This window comes from Gopherus evgoodei, chromosome 5, assembly GCF_007399415.2.
Source record: "Gopherus evgoodei ecotype Sinaloan lineage chromosome 5, rGopEvg1_v1.p, whole genome shotgun sequence".
NCBI lineage: Eukaryota > Metazoa > Chordata > Testudines > Testudinidae > Gopherus > Gopherus evgoodei.
The window spans coordinates 91154641-91173884 of record NC_044326.1 but is presented as its reverse complement, the minus strand read 5'-3'; the positions used below and the strand labels follow the sequence as shown (position 1 = coordinate 91173884).

The following is a 19244-nucleotide window of genomic DNA, read 5'->3' as shown; positions in this document are numbered from 1 at the left end:
GAGTTGGGGAAGAAGAGACAGATGCTTCTGACAGTGGAGGTGCAAATCCAGATGGGATTGGTGAGAAACAGCCTGATCCCAGGGATGGTGGTACTGGGAAAATCATGGGAAGTGACTACACAGGCTTTTGTGGAGGTTTGGATAGTGGCACCATAGGATCTCAATCCTGATAAGCATAAACTATAGGCATCCATATTGGCTGTGGACCTTCTCCTGTCAGTGATACTAGTACTGAGAGGCTAAGCAAGTCTCTTGTGGCTGCATACTCTGGTAACCCCTCCAGGGTTGTTGGGATCAACGCTGTCTTTTGGCTCCACAAATGTCTTTTGGCTCCATAAATGTCTTTCAGGGATGGCCTTGACAGACCTAGTACAAACTCTGGAGGCGGCAATCCCCTCTTGGGAGAAGATGGGTGTTTGGGAGTGTAGGGTCTCTTCTGAATGTTTTTTCAGATCTCTGCCTCTATTTGGCTTCAATATTGATGCAGGCAAGCAAAGAACCGTACCTGAGTAAGGCCTAAGCCTTTTCTTCAGAACTGGGGAATGGTCCTGAGGAACCGCAGACATCTCCAGTGGAGTGCTCCATACCAAAGTTGACAAACTGGGGTGCTCTCCATGTGTGAAGACTATGATGGGGGTCAAAGGGCTGCCTCCATAAGTGAGCAGTTAGCCTCACTGCCTTATCTTTTTTTGAACAGTGTTTGAATTCTTTGCAAATATGACATTTGTCACTAGCATGGGATTCCTCCAATCATTTCAAGCAGGTCAGGTGTGGGTCACTGACTAGCACGAGTTTTGCAAGGTCCAGCAGGACTTAAACCGTGGCAAACACAGCATCATTCCAATACTAGTCCCAGTATTGAAAGATAAAAAGCAGTCAAACAAGACCAAAAATGGGAACCTAACTACAATAAAGGCTGTGTTGTCCAGCACTTTATCAATCAGAAAGCTCTATAAACCAGCATTTCTGATCTTCAATAGGGTTGCCTGGTATCTGGTTTTTTACCAGAATGCCCAGTCGAAAAAGGACCATCGCAGCTCCAGTCAGCACCGCACACCAGGCCATTAAAAGTCTGGTTGGCATGGGGCTGGCAGGCTCCCTACCTGACTCCACATGGCTCCCTGGAAGCAGCGACATGTCCGTGCTGCTCCTAGGTGGGGGAACAGCCACTGGGGCTCCGTGCACTGCCCCCACCCCAAGCACCGGCTCGGCAGGTCCCACTGGCTGGGAACCACAGCCAATGGGAGCTGCGGGGCGGCGCCTGTGGGAGGTGACAACATGCGGAGACGCCTGGCTGTGCCTCCATCTAGGAGCAGCAGGGACTTTTTGCTGCTTGCAGGGACCTGCCTGAGGTGAGCACCACCTGAATCTGGCACCCCAAAACCCGTCCCGCACTCCAACCCCCTCCCACACCCAAACTCCCTCCCAGAGCCCAATCCCCAGCCCTGAGCTCCCTCCTGTACTCAAACTCCCCCCCCTCTTAGTTAACCAGAATTTTTGACTTACTGGCATCCCCCCATTATTTACTTTACTAACTATAACTAATAAACTAGTAAAAAAAAAAGAAAAGAAAAAGACAGGGTCTGTATACAGAAAGGAGTGAGAGAAGCACTTGAGTTAACAAGTCTGGTGGTAAGAAGGAACTGAGGGGGATTGGGGTGGCTCTGCTCTCTTATACCAGCATGCATGACTAGTGGTGATAGAGGGTGCTTGAGCCACCCAATGATACCACTGAGGGAAAAAAATCTGCAACATCAGAGCATCTACAGTGGACTGGATATGTGCAATCACACAAAGAAGAAGTTTATAAGCTATAAAGTATAAAGCTCCTTTATACTGATATAACTATATCCACACTGGGGGGAGGGGAGGCTGTACAACTTTCTAGTGTAGACAAGTCTTTTATTCTTTTGTAAACACAATTTAAGATCTTTAAGAAAGCATGGCTTGATCATGTTCTAGTCTTTTTTGCCAGCGTAATAAAGACGAGGCCACAGTGATTTATTTGGATTCCACATGGATATAAAGGCCTATTACACAGATCCCTGTGCAGGATCAATGACTATATTGCATTTGCTGAGAAGAATAGATATTTAGTAAAAAATTTTCTCCAGAGTAGCATTTATAATACGGGCCAAGTAAATCTTTGGTGTTACACCACTGACTTCACTAGAGATAAGACTACTTACGAATAAGGGTTTTCAAAATTGAGTCCATAATTTTATACAATAAAACAAAAAATACAAATGCAAGATTCAAAAACATCAAAATAGGAGCATGCTGATGCAAGAGAAGGTAAAATGCTGCTATACAACAGTAAAAGAGGATCTGTCCTGCAGTAACATTTCTAGGAACTATAAGCTATATGTAATATGGATAATAAATTCAGAAGCAGGTTTATGCATCAAGAAAAAACAACAAAAATGGCAACACCATGAATACAGCACGATGTACATAATGAACAGCCATACTGGGTCAGAGCAAAGGTCCATCAAGCCCAGTATCCTGTCTTCTGACAGTGGCCATAGCCAGATGTTTCAGAGGAAATAAACAGAACATGGAAGTTATCAAGTAATTCTGTTACATTACACCCCATATTCTTTATAGAAATATGGTTATGATATGAATATGGCCTAACTAAGATTTATTTTATGCAAGATGGGTCTTGTAAGGTATCATTGGAAAGATTATGACTTACTGAATGTGATTATCCAATTTGTATGCATGTATCTTTTCTTATCTAAAGTTAGGAATATTGACTATGTAACAATTACAACTGTGCGTGTATCTGGGAGACACCCACCAGACAAACAGCCATCACAGCCCTGATGGGCCACTAGGAAGAAACAATAAAACTGTGACGATACTAACCTCTCTCCTTCTTGAGAGGCATCCTGGGATGTCGTTGTGACACTACCAGGTCAGGTGATAAGATTGCCTGCTACAAAATATCATCTTGGACACTGATGGTACTTTTCCTCTGTCGGGGATGGGGATCAAACAAAGGTTTCCCACCTTAGGTAAATCCTTTTTAAGGCTAGGGAGGGGGTTAATTTGGAGTCTCCTCCATTGCCTACCCAAGAAGAAAGACCACTAAATGTATTAACCTGAGAAAAAAGCAGGGGTGAGTCCAGACTGAGACAAGGGTTAACTGGAACACTAAGCTACTGAAACTCTGCAACTTACCTAAAACAACATTTATGGTGAGAAATTGCTTCTTGAAATCAGTCTCTACGATCTTAAGCTGAGTACACTTGTTTTGTTTTATTTGCTCCGTTTTCTTTTATTTGCTATCCCTTCTAATCACTTAAAATCTGCCTTTTATAGTGAATACATTTGTTTTGTTTATTATTAAACCCAGTTTGTGCAGTTTCTAACTGGGGGGAGGGGGCAAGAAGTTGTGCATCTCTCTCTTCACATTGAGGGAGAGAGTGAATTCTGGGTCTGCACTCCAACGGAGGGGAGCACCTGAGTGCTGGGGCAAGTCCCTTAAACTGAATCTTCCCAGAACTGATCTCAGTGTTTGGGTCTTTCTGCAGCTGGATGTGACCCTCCCTGTGTGTGCACTTGAGGAGGGTTAAGAGCCTGCCTCAGCAAGACAGGGTAAAGGGTGCCCGTGCTCGCAGAACAGGCAGGCTCAGTGGTATCCCAGTACATCAGGTGGTACCAGGGCCGGTGCAATCATTTAGGCGGATTAGGCAGTTGCCTAGGGTGCCGAGATTTGGGGGTGCTGACCATTACAGCTTTTAATGTTTTTAAATAATGTATTTAGCGTATTTTCAAATTATTACAAGTTAATTTTTGAATGTATTTCACTAGTTATTTTTTACATTTCCTAATACATATTACTATAGTATTGCAAATGTTTTATGGCAGGGGCCCCCGATTTTGCTTTGCCCAAGGCCCCCTGAGTCCTCTGGGCGGCCCTGTCTGAGTTTTAAGCCCTGCTGTTGTGTTTTGCCTGCAACAGGCAGGCCTAAGCCTGTGAGTGACCCCCATAGCAGCTGCCTGAAGAAGTGCTTGGGGGAATCATGTAGAAGGAGCGTGATATTTATTTGAGTTCTCTCCTCATGGAGGCTGTGCTCCACTTGGTGCAGGACAGCAGTCTCAGCAGGACTCTAGGCCCAGCACCTTGCCTCAGTTTGTAGACTTGTACTGCACTCATCACTGGGCTCAGTTTGGCACCGTTACTCCTCACCGGTGCCCAAGAAGCAGTGAAAAAAGTTGGGTGGACTGGTTAGGTTAGTTGTGCTGTTGCTTGGCCAGTGTAGAGACCACTGAATGCATAGTATTCCACTATGATGTTCTGTCCTGAGCACAACTGGCATGTTATGAGGTAGTGCCTGTGAGGGACAGGTGTCTGTTTATGTCATCCAGCCATCATGTCTTACGTCTTCTGGAGGGGGAGTTTTCCATCCTGCTTTCATTGGATCAAAGTCAAAGATTATTTTCACAGGGAAGTTAGTAGGCATTTAGAGCAGATGAACATACCACCACAGAGAGCACTTGGCAACCATTTGAGTGTGTGTGACCTATTTAGTTAGAAAATGGAATTTTTCATTCAAATTGAGTTTGTACCATTTTATGTTTTTAATCATTTGGAGGTGCATGGCTAGTTAGGCAGAATGGGTTCTGCAGCACTCCCAGTCAGATTTTGATATGAAGGAAGGATGTATACGTGACTAAAAAAGGTGTATTTCTGATTACAATCAACATTGCTTAATTTTAAGGGAAAGTCATCTTGATCTCTTAATATTTACGTCAAACAGTTGATGAAATTCAAATAGTTAATTATAATAAGTGACACGCATTCTCTATCCTTTACTTTTAATAGTGAACAAGAAAAAGGACTGATAGGAATACAATTTCATTTTTTTTTTTGTTTACAGTTGATGCAGCCTCATGGCAAATAATAAAAAAAAGGGTCTGGGGCACAATTTGGTAAGCGGAAGGCTGATAAGCAAAAAGAAGAAATAAAGCAAGAAGGTTCATTTCTGAAATATCTCCATCCACTGGCCAAAGATGAAGGTAGGAAGGATCAAGCAGAGGTGGAGGTGGAGATGGGAGTTTCACAAGCTGAAGAAGAGTTTGAAGAACATAATCTGAATATTGAAGACGAATCAAATGAGACACGCGAGGATCAAAACTTGGAAGACCATGAAAGTGAAAATGTCACTCGTTTGAATTTGAGCTTTTATGATCCTGCTACTTGGGCCAAATGTGATGATCAAGTCCAACAAATTCTGGTGGAACATGGGCCAGAACAAGTTCAGCAGTTCGATTTCCCCAAAGATAGTAAGCAAAGAAAATTCGACAATTCATTACAAACGTAGACTTGTTAATGGAGAAGAAATGCACCATCAATGGCTGCAGTATTCCACATCAAGTGATTCTGTCTTTTGCTTCTGCTGCAAGTTGTTCAGCAGTAGTACTATTGGCATATCATCTCTTTCTGAAAAAGGCTCAAGGGATTGGAAAAACATGTCTGCAATTCTTTCACGGCACGAGAAAAGCAGTGAACATTTGACGAACGTTCAGACATGGAAGGAACTTGAACTGCGATTGAAATACAAGAGAACAATTGATGAAGAACATTTGCGCTTGATTAAGCAAAAAGAAAAGTATTGGCTGCAAATACTAAAATGTCTGACTGCTTTGGTCAAAGTTCTTAGTGTGCAAAACCTGGCCTTTCAGGGAACACATGAAAAACTGCACACTTCTGGTAATGGGAATTTCCTCAGATTTGTTGAATATCTATCTTTGTTTGATCCACTTATGGATGAGCATCTTCGCAGGATTAAGGACCAGCAGATGCATGTACATTACCTAGGGAAAGACATACAGAATGAGCTTATTCAGCTTCCATCCAATGCCATCAAACAAAAAATTTTAGCATCTGCTCATGCTGCAAAATACTTCTAAATCATTCTAGATTGTACACCAGATGCAGACCACGTTGAACAAATGACCATGATCATTCGGTTTGTGGATAGGCCTACTTCAGAGACTGAGAATGAGATTGAATCAGTATGCATAAAGGAACACTTCTTGGGATTTGTGTCGCTTATGGAGACAACTGGAGCTGGTATGACAGAAACTATTCTTCACCAGTTAGAAGAGATGTCACTGCCTATAGAAAACTTGCGTGGTCAAGGCTACGACAATGGGAGCAATATCAAAGGGAAAGAAAATGGTGTCGAGCGAAGAATTTTGGATATTAATCCACGAGCCTTTTTCGTTCCTTGCAGTGCACATTCATTGAATTTGGTTGTTAATGATGCTGCAAAGTGTTGCTTGGGGTACATCTGCACTACAGGATTATTCCGATTTTACATAAACCGGTTTTATAAAACAGATTGTATAAAGTCGAGTACACATGGCCACACTAAGCACATTAATTCGACGGTGTGCGTCCATGGTCCGAGGCTAGCGTCGATTTCTGGAGTGTTGCACTGTGGATAGCTATCCTGTAGCTTTCCCATAGTTCCCGCAGTCTCCCCCACGCCTTGGAATTCTGGGTTGAGAGCCCAGTGCCTGATGGGGCAAAAATCATTGTCGCGGGTGGTTCTGGGTACAGCCTCACCCCTCCCTTCGTGAAAGCAGAAGACAACCATTTCGTGCCTTTTTTCCTGGGTGAACTGTGCAAACGCCATAGCACAGCAAGCATGGACCCTGCTCAGATCAATATCGCAATAGTGGACGTTGTAAACACCTTGCGCATTCTCGTGCAGTCTATGCTGAACCAGGACCTGCAAAGCCAGGCGAGGAGGCGGCAGCGGATATGGCAGCGCGGCGACGAGAGTGATGAGGACATGGACACAGAATTATCTCAAACCACGGGCCCCTGCACTTTGGAGATCCTGCTGGTAATGGGGCAGGTTCTAGCCATTGAACGCCGATTTTAGGCCCAGGAAACAAGCACAGACTAGTGGGACCGCATAGTTTTGCAGGTGTGGGACGATTCCTAGTGGCTGCGAAACTTTTGCATGCGTAAGGGCACTTTCATGGAACTTTGTGACTTGCTTTCCCCTGCCCTGAAATGCCATAATACCAAGATAAGAGCAGCCCTCACAGTGGAGAAGCAAGTGGCAATAGCCCTCTGGAAGCTTGCAACGCCAGACAGCTACCGGTCAGTCGGGAATCAATTTGGAGTGGGAAAATCTACTGTGGGGGCTGCTGTGATGCAAGTAGCCAAAGCAATCAATAAGCTGCTGCTACGAAAGGTTGTGACTCTGGGAAACGTGCAGGTCATAGTGGATGGCTTTGCTGCAATGGGATTCCCTAACTGTGGGGGGGACGATAGATGGAACCCATATCCCTATCTTGGCACCGGAGCACCAGGGCACCCAGTACATAAACCGCAAGGGGTACTTTTCAATGGTGCTGCAAGTACTGGTGGATCACAAGGGACGTTTCACCAACATCCACGTAGGATGGCCAGGAAGGGTTCATGACGCTCGCGTCTTCAGAAGCACTGCTCTGTTTAAACAGCTGCAGCAAGGGAATTACTTCCCAGACCAGAAAACAACAGTTGGGGATGTTGAAATGCCTATAGTTATCCTGGGAGACCCAGCCTACCCCTTCATGCCATGGCTCATGAAGCCATACACAGGCAGCCTGGACAGTGGTCAGGAGCTGTTCAACTACAGGCTGAGCAAATGCAGGATGGTGGTAGAATGTGCATTTGGCCGTTTAAAGGCGCGCTGGCGCACATTACTGACTCGCTCAGACCTCAGCCAAACCAATGTCCCCTTTGTTATTGTGGAGCACACAGCAAGCAGCAATCTCTGTGAGAGTAAGGGGGAGACCTTTATGGCGGGGTGGGAGGCTGAGGCAAATCACCTGGCCGCTGATTACACGCAGCCAGACACCAGGGCGATTAGAAGAGCACACCAGGAAGCGGTGCGCATCAGAGAAGCTTTGAAAACGAGTTTCATCACGGGCCAGGGTACGGTGTGACTGCTGTGTTTGTTTCCCCTTCATGAACGCCCCCCCTTTATTGACTCCTTCCCTGTAAGCAACCCACCCTCCCCCTTCGATTACAGCTTGCTTAAGGAAATAAAGTCACTATCGTTTAAAAATCATGTATTCATTATTAAAAGGTAATTATAAAAAGAGGCAGAGAACTGACAAGGTATCCTGGGTGTGGTTTGGGAGGAGCATAGGAGGGAAGGAAAAGGCCACTAACTACATTTCAATGTAATGACAGCCTTTTGGTTGGACTGTCCACGGGGGTGGAGCGGGCAGGTGCACGAAGCCTTCCCCCACGCATTCTTACACGTCTGGGTGAGGAAGATATCGAACATAGTGACTGGTGAGGGTAGTTACATAGGGGCTGCAGCGGCACTCTGTGACCCCGCTGCTCTTCCTGAAGATCCACCAGACGTCGGAGGATGTCAGTTTGATCACGCAGCACCTCCAGGGTTGCATCCCACCACCGCTGATCTTCCTGCCGCCACCTCTGATCTTCCTGCCGCCACCTCTCATCTCGAGTGTCTCTCCTATCCTCACGTTGGTCCCTCCTGTACTCATGTTCACTGGCATCTTTCCTGTACTTTGCTACCACGTCCTTCCAGTTATTCAGATGAGCTCTTTCATTGCGGGTTACTTCCATGATTTCCGAGAACATTTCGTCTCACGTCTTCTTTTTCCTCCGCCTTCTCTGAGAAAGCCTTCGGGATGGAGAAGGGAGGCTTGAAAAATGTGCAACTGCATGAGGGAGGGAAAAAAAGGAGAGAAGTATTTAAAAAGATACATTTTACAGAACAATGGTTAAACTCTTTCACAGTGAACAACACTATTCACCTTACATAGCACATGTGATTTCACTACAAGGTCGCATTTTGCATCTTAATATTAAGTGCCTGCGGCTCTGGTGTTGCAGATCTCACAGACGCAGGTCCAGGCATCAGAATTCAGTTTGCATGCGGCCACGGTAAGCCATTGTCTTTCGGCTTCTCCAGCCTTCATATACACAGTGCCCTCTGATGCTTCTTTCCTGTTAATATGCAGCAGCAGAAGCCAACCCCCCACATCCAATTCTCTAGGATGATTGCTTTACCCCTCCCCCCACCGCATGGCTGGTATCATGGAAGATCACTGCTAATCACCCCCCTTTCCGCCCCCCACCGCGTGGCTGGTAGCTGGGACGATTCCTGCTAGCCAAACACAAAAAAGCTTAGTGCTATCCTTCCTCCCCTCCCCCCGCTTGGCTATGTGCAAGGAAGGATTTCTTTTAAGCAACAGCCCAGTAGGAAAATGGCCATCTCTGTCCTCTTAATTAAATTCCTGAATTTCAACCAGGTTACCATAAACGATATCCCTCTGCTGAGGATAACAGAGCGACATAAAGAACGGATGTTTCTTGAATGCCAGCAATCACCGGGACCATAAGCAGCTATGCTTTGTCATGCAATGATACCCGATTACTTCCTACATGCATGGCGTGGTAAAGTGTCCTACCATGGTGGACGGAACAAGGCTGCCTTGCCCAGAAACCTTCTGCAAAGGCTTTTGGAGTACCTCCAGGAGCACATCATGGAGATGTCCCTGGAGGATTTCCACTCCATCCCCAGACATGTTAAAAAACTTTTCAAGTAACTTTACTGGCCGCGAATGCGTCCCAAGCCCTCATGGCAAATCAATCACTAAAAAACGCTTGCTTTTAAACCATGTTTTATATTTACAAAGGTACACTCACCAGAGGTCGCTTCCATGGCTTCACTGTCTGGGCTAGTGGCTTGGGAGGGCTTGGAGGGTAATTCTGTCTGAGTCACAAAAAGCTCCTGGCTGTTGGGCTAACGGAGTGCTGTGTGCTAGCTGCAAGGTTGTCCTCCTCTTCCTCCTCCTCCTCATCTTCCCCCTCCGCAGAATCCTCAGCCATGGTTGAGATTACAACCCCCATCTCGGAATCCACGGACAGGGGTGGGGTAGTGGTGGCGCAGCCCCCTAAAATTGCATGCAGCTCAGCATAGAAGTGGCATGTTTTCGGCTCTGACCCGGACCTTCCGTTTGCTGCTTTGGTTTTCTGGTAGGCTTGTCTGAGCTCCTTAACTTTCACTCTGCACTGCACTGAGTCCCTGGTGTGGCCTTTGGCCATCATGGCCTTGGAAATTTTTTCAAATATTTTTTCATTTTGTCTTTTGGAACGGAGTTTTGTTAGCACTGAATCCTCTCCCAATATAGCGATCAGATCCAGTACCTCCCATGCAGTCCATGCTGGAGCTCTTTTTCGATTCTCAGGAGACTGCATTGCTACCTGTGCTGATGAGCTCTGTGTGGTCACCTGTGCTGATCACAGCTCCATGCTGGCCAAACAGTAAATGAAATTCAAAGGTTCGCGGGGCTTTTCCTGTATATCTGGCCAATGCATCCAAGTTCAGATTGCTGTCCAGAGCAGTCACAGTGATGCATTGTGAGATACCACCCGGAGGCCAATACCATCGATTTGAGGCCACACTAACCCTAATCTGATATGGTAATATCGATTTTAGCGCTACTCCTCTCATCGGGGAGGAGTACAGAAACCGATGTAAAGAGCCCTTTATATCGATATAAAGGGCCTCGTAGTGTGGACAGGTGCGGCGTTAAATCTGTTTAACGCTGCTAAAATCAGTTTAAACGCGTAGTGTAGACCAGGCCTGACAGGCAACTGCCTTCTTTGAATTAGTTCAACGTGCGTATGTGTATTTCTCAGCTTCTACAAGTCGCTGGGAAGTTCTAACACGCCACGTATCTAATCTCACAGTTAAACCATTGAGTGAAACAAGATGGGAAAGTCGAACCGATGCCTTGAAACCTCTTCGCTATCAGCTTGGTGACATCTATGATGCTCTGGTAGACATCTATGAAGACACTACTCTGACAGGATCATCTCGCAATACATCACGAGTTGATGCAAAGGCTCTTACAAAAGCCATTTCTAGTTTCAAGTTTCTTGTTTCTCTTGTTTTGTGGTGTGATATATTGTTTGAGATCAACATAACTAGCAAACAACTTTAGGTAAAAGAATCTGATATATGGGATGGCATTAATCAACTTGGAGAAACCAAGAAGTTTCTTGTGGGCTGCAGAAGTGACGCAGCCTTTGAGAAAACATTGGTAGATGCAGGTGAACTTGCGAAGGAGTTGGATGTACCGGCACTTTTTGAACCAGATCCAATCCGTATTAGAAAGAAGAGGAAGCAGTTCACATATGAAGCAGATGACGAACCTATTTATGATCCGAAAGAAAAATTCAAAGTGAACTTTTACTTTGCAGTCATTGACACAGCAATACATTCGGTTGAAGAAAGATTCATATTGATGCAGCAAATTAGTTCAGTATTTGACTTCATATATGATGTTTACAGTTTGCAAAATAAAACACCAAAGCAAATTATGGAACATTGCTTGAATCTGGAGAAAGTTTTGCAACATGATGAATCCAAAGATATTGATGCCTTTGACCTGTGCAGTGAATTGCAAGCTATTGCAAGACGAGTCCAAAGGAGTTCATCACCGCAAGATGTATTGAACTTCATATGGGAAAATAAGCTGACAGATAGTGTCCCTAACACAGTTATTGCTCTTCGCATCCTCTTGACCCTCCCAGTTTCTGTGGCCAGTGGTGAGCGAAGCTTAAGTTGATAAAAACATACATGCAAACATCAATGTTGCAACAAAGACTTGTTGGGCTATCTACCTTGTCAATAGAACATGACATTGCTCACAGCATTGACTTGGAGGAACTTGTTTCTAAATTTGCTAAACTTAAAGCGCGGAAACATAAATTCTAAATTATAACATGTTACTCTGTGACCGTGTATTGTGTATAATGTGTGTAATTTTTTTTTGGGGGGGGCGGCGCAAGATGGAAGTTTCGCCTAGGGCGCAAAATATCCTTGCACCGGCCCTGGGTGGTACCTTAAAGGGGGGCAATGCGTCCTGTCGTTAAGTCCCAGTTTCTGGATGTAGATATTATCTATTATACTCTGTCATTCAACTGCCTTTCCACTCTGTATCCTCCTTGCATTTAATTATTCTTTAGTGAGTACAGGTTGATACTTAAAAAGCATCATCAACAATGCAATGTTTTTCACAATCAGCTAACATAGCTGCAGTCAATATACCATTTAAGTGGGCAATTCAAGCACTTGTTCCTTTCAAGCAAAGACTCAGTTTTTCAAGTGTTACTAAACATCTACCAGAGAACAGGATAAGAGCAAGCAAAGTTACAGTGAAATCTCAGCCTCAACTGTATTTCTTCATAACAGTCACACTTGAATTCAGTCTTTCAAAGTCTTTTCAAAATTACTTCATATTGTACGGCAATACAGACAACCGAATTAGTGCATTTCACATTGAAGCAGATTGCTATCCAAAATCCATGGCCCTTAAAAAAAGAAGTAGAACTGCTACCCTGACTATCAAACAAAGACACTTAGAAAACATCACAGACCTCAGCACAGATAACTGTAGATTTTAGGGGATTGAGGTCAATGAGGACACAGTATGAATACAAACGTACTTTCAATTGCACTATTAATTCCTTGGAAAGCAGGCTCACACTGAAGACAATTAACGCATGTCTCAAAAGTTAGAAATACAACCTAAAATCACTGAATTACAAAATGTGAGTAATGGCACCATTTCTGCAAGTTTTAATTTTATAGTTCATTGTTGAAATGCTGCAACTTTTCATGTAAAACTGAAAAGCAATTAGCCATACAATAGGTCATGAGGAAGGACTTACCTGATTTTAACACTTTCTGCAATACTGTTAACATACTCTGCATTCACCTAAAGTAGGAAAGAACAAAAAAGTATCTAACACACTCCTTTTTACCCAATTTAATATTTTCATTAATTTCCAGTCTAATTGATATAAGTATACACACAAAACACTTCACTGACTAATTTTTTTATTCTAGGCAAAAGTAATTATATCAGTGTTCTTATAACTAAATATTGTTGTGTTACCCAGGCATTTGAATTTATATTATGAATCATAGATACTTCATTTGTAAATTATTTGTTTATGGACTATATACAGGTTCTCATTGCTTTGGTAAGAGAGAGAGCAGAGACCTGTGGCAATCCGTCTACAGCCTCTAGTTGTGAGGACTAAATTAGTACGCCCTTCTGATCCTGTTCTCAGTAAAGAGGTCCTTTGGATTCATCATCAAAAAATCACCAACTTTTATTAACCTGACCTTGTTGTTGGTGAGCAAATTCACCTGTGCAAACTTTCCTTGCCTCGAGCTATCCATATCCAAAGTTTTAAACAGGAGTTTCCTCCTCATCTAACTAATGGTGGCATTTAGCCTGGAAATTACAATGTCAAATTTTGCTCATTGTTGCTGCCCCGTACAAACATTTGTGAACCTGGTTCCCAGAAGCTTCAAGAGCTAATAAAGCTATTGTGCCCTAAGCCACTTCGCTCCTTTGAAATTGGGAAATTACACCAAGTTAGAAAGTTACCCTGAGGATTCCTGGGGAGGGATTCCACCCTTCCTACCCTACGCTGCTCTGGCCTGGCCACTATACACTGCTACAGTGGCATAAAGAGACAAGAAAAAATGTGTAGCTGGCTGGTGGGGAGCTCCTCTGGTGCAGATACTATGCAAAGCTGCTGTAACAGCCTTACATATGACCTCTCACAAGCTCCTACACTGGAAGTGTGCTGGGGGAGGGGCAGAGCTTAAAGCCACCTTAGGCCTTGGCTACACTGGCGCTTTACAGCGCTACAACTTTCTCGCGCAGGGGTGTGAAAAAACACACCCCTGAGCGCAGCAAGATACAGCGCTGTAAAGCGCCAGTGTAAACAGTGTCGCAGTGCTGGGAGCGCGGCTCCCAGCACTGTAAGCTAATTCCCACGAGGAGGAGGAGTATGTGCAGCTCTGGGAGAGCTCTCTCCCAGCTCTGGCGCTGCGACAACACTCACACTTCAAAGCGCTTCCGCGGCAGCGCTTTGAAGTTTCGAGTGTAGCCACACCCTTGGCCTCCCACCCTCTGGGCTGTATCTGTGTGTACTGCATATCTCTTAAACAACATGGAGTTAAATGTAATTTATCACTCAATGTAGGCAGGGATTGTTTTAATTAATAATACTGTGTCAACTGGTCATGGCTAACTCTAGTGTGAATCTAGTATTTCTGCCTCTGCCCTCCAAGAGGCAACTTTAATTCCCACTGAAGAGCCATAAGCGCTCCACCAGCGGGAGTCACCATGGAGTAACCGAATTGGTATACTCCCCAGCTGTTCTGGCCACCTCTCCTTCACAGCAAGTATTAATTTTTTACCTCAGAGATGGCCTATTACTGCCTTCATAAGTAGCTTCTTTATGCCTCTGCAACACAGACCCCTTGCAAAGCAAGGCCCTTAATCAGGACTTATCCCATGGTAAAATAGTTTAATTTTTAAGATAAAATTGGTAAATTTAGCTAGACTAGAAACTAAGCCAGTAAACTGAAACTATCATAGTGATCTGGACCAGAAAGAGACATCAGGATCCAATTTAAGCTGATAAGGTGAAGTGTAATCTAGGTATTATTTATAGTTTGAACAGTTATAAATGTGGTTAACTAAATGAGTCAACTTTCTTTTATATTTAATAATTACATTTAATAAGTAAGTGAACTAGCAGTTAAAGAATGCATAAAGACAGATAGACTGTGAAAGCGGATGTGGGTCCCCAACCACCACCATCTGTCTGCAAGGAATTGTTGCTAAATAATGCACTTTTATTAGGTGTATTTCATAGCTATAGTTCTTTTACCATAAGAACAAGAGATTCAGGGAGAGGAAAATTCCCACTTACCCAAAATAGCCAAAATTTTTCCAACAAGAGCTATTTATGTTTTGTACATTTTATAACCACAATATTTGCTTTTCTCTGAAAAAAACTGTCACTTCACATACAATCTGCTAGAGCATCAGAGCACCTTGTAAAATACTCATAATCCTAAATAGATGATAAATACCTCTATTTCTTTCAAATTAAGGTAATAAGCTCATATTTTGTCAGGTTCTATGGACTTTTGTGGATGACAGTTTTCTACTCTTTTCATTCTCAGAATAGAATACTTTGTGTTAAGAGACAAAAATGAATTCATTTTATCTGAAGGAGATGTGACTGCAAGCAGAGCAAGAGTGCCTGTAAATATAATGTGACAGTTGTTAACCTGCACCATCTTTTTTCCTCACAATTCTTTTCTAGACAAGAAGACCAAGGCACTGACCACTACACATGTCCTAATAGGCACAAAGTTTGAGAATTTCATGACTGCCAACATCATTCCAAAGGAATACAATATGTCAGCTTCTAGCATTTAATTAAATAGGATTCCATGCAAATTCCATCTCTTGACCATGTTATTGGTCCTTTATTGAAAAGTAGGGATATTTTCCCAAATTTGAATTGCATGGAGAAATTCTTCCAAAAGCAATGATGATCAGTAAATGGAAATGCTTCATATACTACTATAGTCAGTCATAGATTCCTATATTGTCTCTTTACTAACATAAATACACTTATTCATGCTAACTTACCTCTGCTACAAAGATAACCACTACACAATCATTCTTCTGCTCTGCAGTCATCTCATAGAAGAGAGAGTTCAACGTGCCCAGCAGATAACTTTGTTTTCCCCTTTTCACAGTAGGAATACCCATCACAAGGGAGACTGCAAACAGAAATTAAAAAAATTTAATCTTAAATCAAACAGAGGCTATGTAGTGACTTTTTGCAATTTTATATGATGAAAATAGCACACAGAAAAGGGACCATCATAAATAGGAACTTCAGTACACTAAGCAACTAGTTAATGTTTGACAGGGTATGAACTCTCATATGGCACGGGACATACTGTGTGTCCCGATCATAAATCAGGTTGGAGACATTTTCATTTGTATGCAGTAGGCATTGGGTCTACATTACATAGCTGTAAGCAGTTTTGAGGATATGGGAAAAGTTGATGGAGGAGTGGCAGGAAATGGGAAGCAAAAGTTATACCTTTAGTTAAAAGTTTTAAGAAAAGCAAGCTGTTGTCCTGCTTCCTCTAAGAAGGGTACTACAGAATAATGAGTCCCATAGCATTTTTATGATAAAAGCATTAATATTCTAAGAGAATAACATTCCTAGCCTAGTAAGAAAAATGTATGTTTGAAAATTTTGAGAAAAGAACAATTTAAAAGTTTGTATAATTACTGACATAAATTAAGCCTTCATTACTTTTATCACCATGCTCACTCTGGATAATGTGATCATGCAGCTTCAAATAATACACAACTAAAAATAATTTCTGCTGACAAATTGTAGGTGTCAGGTATGAACTAAAATTACTGAAATTCCCTAAGATAAAAACCAACTAAACATGAAGAAAATAGTTCATTTTGCGGGGGTAGGGGAAGCGGGATTTTCAACCACACCTTTAAGTTTCCCTTTACACTTTTCTGCAGGTGCAAAAAGAAGCAACTGTAAATTTGCACAGCTTACATTTAAGGGCTCCTTAAATAAAAACATTGATTCTAAATTTAAATGAAAACCCTAAAAATAGTTAAGAACAATTTCCATGGTCACAAACTATATTTAATAACTTTTATATTACTAGCAATACCTATAATAACCTCGGAGGTCTAAATACTTATATTTCTCCAATGTTTTTTCTACCAACTACATGCACAGAGAAATTTGCAACTGTATAGTTAGTTGCTAGGCTGTTAGAACTTGTCTTCAGAAAAAACACGTACTGAACTACTGTAAAGCATTAAGTGGTATTTTCAAATAGGTATAATAAAGATAAAAATGTATATGTTAATAAACCAAATTTTGAAACCACAAACCTTGTATGTTTCTTCAGAGTGAACAGAAAAATGCCACCAAATATTAAATTTTAGCTCTTACCTCCAGTTCTTCCTTGTCCAATGACAACATTTGGGTAAAGGCTGTTTTCACGATCCCGGAGATGAGGTAGGTAGTAGTGTATGTTTGTAAGATGCAAAGGGAGTTTGCTAGTGAGATTTAACACTTTCCACTTCATAGCATCTTAAAAAACAAAAACAGAAGAGGACTGAGGTCATTATTCTGACAAATATATTCTCTCAAATAAAAGTTTAGTATATTACAAATGCAAGCTTATTAAAATCAGAGCCATTTTATCAGAGATTACTGTAGGTCAAATCAATTCTTCTTCATGGTGATGAATGATTAGATTTCCTGTTGATTGCAGAAGTTAAATGCAGATGCTTCAATCAAAAATAAGTTTCCCAAAGTCTCTGATGGACTGCAGGAACAGGCCCCAAATGAGTCTATTATTGTGATGTGTTTGTATTACAGTTGGTCAGAAACATTTCCTCAGAACAATTTGCTGTCAGAAAATGCCTTTTCAACAAAACCAACGTGTTTTTTTTTTTAAATTAGGAAGAATTGCAAAAATTGTTTTGAAATTGTCAAAGTGTCCTGGTTTGATATTTTTGGAACAAAAAGTTTTGATTTCTCATTTTGAAATTTAATTTTAAATGTCAGAATTGAAACACTTCATGTGTATCAAAATGTTTTGGCTCAGCTGACTTAAAACATTTTAATTTTTTTTTTTTCAGGATGGAAAGTTAATTTTCTAGACCAGCTCTAATTTGTATTACAGTAGCACCCAGAAGTCCCAATCAGATTGGGATTCTACTGTATTAGGATTTCTTAGAAAAAAAAAATAGTAAGAGAGAGTCCCTGACCAGAGATCTGACTGTTAAATGCCCCAGTCCTGCAACTGCTTGCACACAGGCAGATTCCTGCATCCATATATAGGTCGACTGATTTCAATGAGGCTCTGTAGGTGCTCTGCTTATGCATAAGCAGTTGCAGGATTAGGCCTCATTTGAGAGAAGAGCCAACAAGTGGGTGTAACAATTGGAGAGGATAATTTTTGTCAGTTGTAAATAAACAAGAAATATCATGAATATCAGTAATTCCTAATCCATAACTTTCAGTGTTTCCCAGCAGGCAAATGGTGAACCCTCTCTCTTAGAATGCAATGCATGAAGTTTTTCACTGAGCACATGAAGGGCCTGAATCAGATGTCCTTATACAGTTAAAACTCCCATTGTTTACAAGGACAATGGGACCATGACCTTTAAACAGATATTGAGCAAACAAAAACTGCAGTAGTGAAAAGTAATATGTAGCGCTTATTTACTCTTGAATCGTCAGAATTTTAAAAGGGAGAGTGTGACATTTAATTAAAAATACTTATCAATGTTGAAATAATCCAAATGCAAATTTATAAAAATAATCCAAAATTACCAAATACAATCAATTGAAGTCAATAATTGTCATTTGCTAACTTCAGTTGTCTAGATATAAATATTACATTTCTATGGGCTCCAGTTTTGTGAAACATTATTCAGAATAAATGCTAGGAAATTGCTAAAATATAGGATTAGAAAAGCTACTAAAAACCTATACAGCCTGTTCCTAAAATCATTCAGAGGTCAATTAAAAACTGGTGAAACAAAAATATTTTCCACTTACTAGTAATTAATACAAGGCACCCAATGTGCAAAGATGATGGATACCATTAGATAAACTAATAAATACTTGAAAGGACTAAATGAAATACCTTACTCTTTGTTTTAAGAAAAGAACATGAGCAGCAAAAAATCTTTTTCACTCTAATGTGTACCTGCTAAGCAGCAAGCAAGAAATCATTATAAAACTTAACTTTATCAGGGCTTATTTCTGGTGTCTTGACACAGGTCGAACTCCTATGTACATTATTATATGAGAATTCTGCCTGTGTCATTCCCTCCCTGGGACTACCCATGCTCATGTAGTTATATATGAGAACAAGCACATATATAGGCCTGAAAGAGAGCAAAACTCCTCTGATTTGCCTGAGAAAGGACTGAGAAGACTTCAGGGGCCATATCTTCATCTCTGTTTCTAGAGATCTTATACTTTTCAGTCTGTGCAAATCACATAAAAAACTGGAGTTCTGATGGTACTGGGTAATCTCCAAGTTGCACAAACCTATCAGTGGCTACACACCCTCCCTGCATGCCCTCATATGGTGTGGTGTAGCTGAGCAGTGCCTCTGCCTCCATCGTGGCCTTGAGCAGAACAGCCCAGCTGCCAACAGCTTAAGGTTAAGGTGACCCGGCCCTCCAGCTAGGTCAGATAAAAGTTCCATCCCTTCCAGAGTACCCAAAGTCCAAAATAAACACAACTCTTCCAAACCCTAAGGGGAGTGGGGGAGGGCTCTCATAGGTAA

At 42.1% G+C, this 19244-nt stretch overlaps 1 protein-coding gene and 1 long non-coding RNA gene across 6 annotated transcripts in view; both read right to left on the bottom strand.

The window, feature by feature from the left end:
• MGAT4D (MGAT4 family member D) overlaps positions 1–19244 on the bottom strand; it is a 110450-nt gene that overhangs the window by 48016 nt on the left and 43190 nt on the right. For all 5 annotated transcript variants that reach the window (XR_004000551.1, XM_030563736.1, XM_030563737.1 and 2 more), the window contains 3 exons: positions 16886–17026; positions 15532–15665; positions 12734–12780 (listed from right to left, as the gene is read on the bottom strand). Coding sequence is in view for 4 of the 5 variants with exons in the window: in XM_030563736.1 (XP_030419596.1) it covers positions 12734–12780; positions 15532–15665; positions 16886–17026 (322 nt within the window). In the remaining variant the exon portion in view is untranslated. The remainder of the gene's footprint in view (positions 1–12733; positions 12781–15531; positions 15666–16885; positions 17027–19244) is intronic.
• LOC115652116 lies at positions 8651–9739 on the bottom strand. The gene is made up of 2 exons (XR_004000552.1): positions 9701–9739; positions 8651–8709 (listed from the first exon to the last, which is right to left on the bottom strand). It is a non-coding gene; the product is annotated as an uncharacterized LOC115652116 (long non-coding RNA).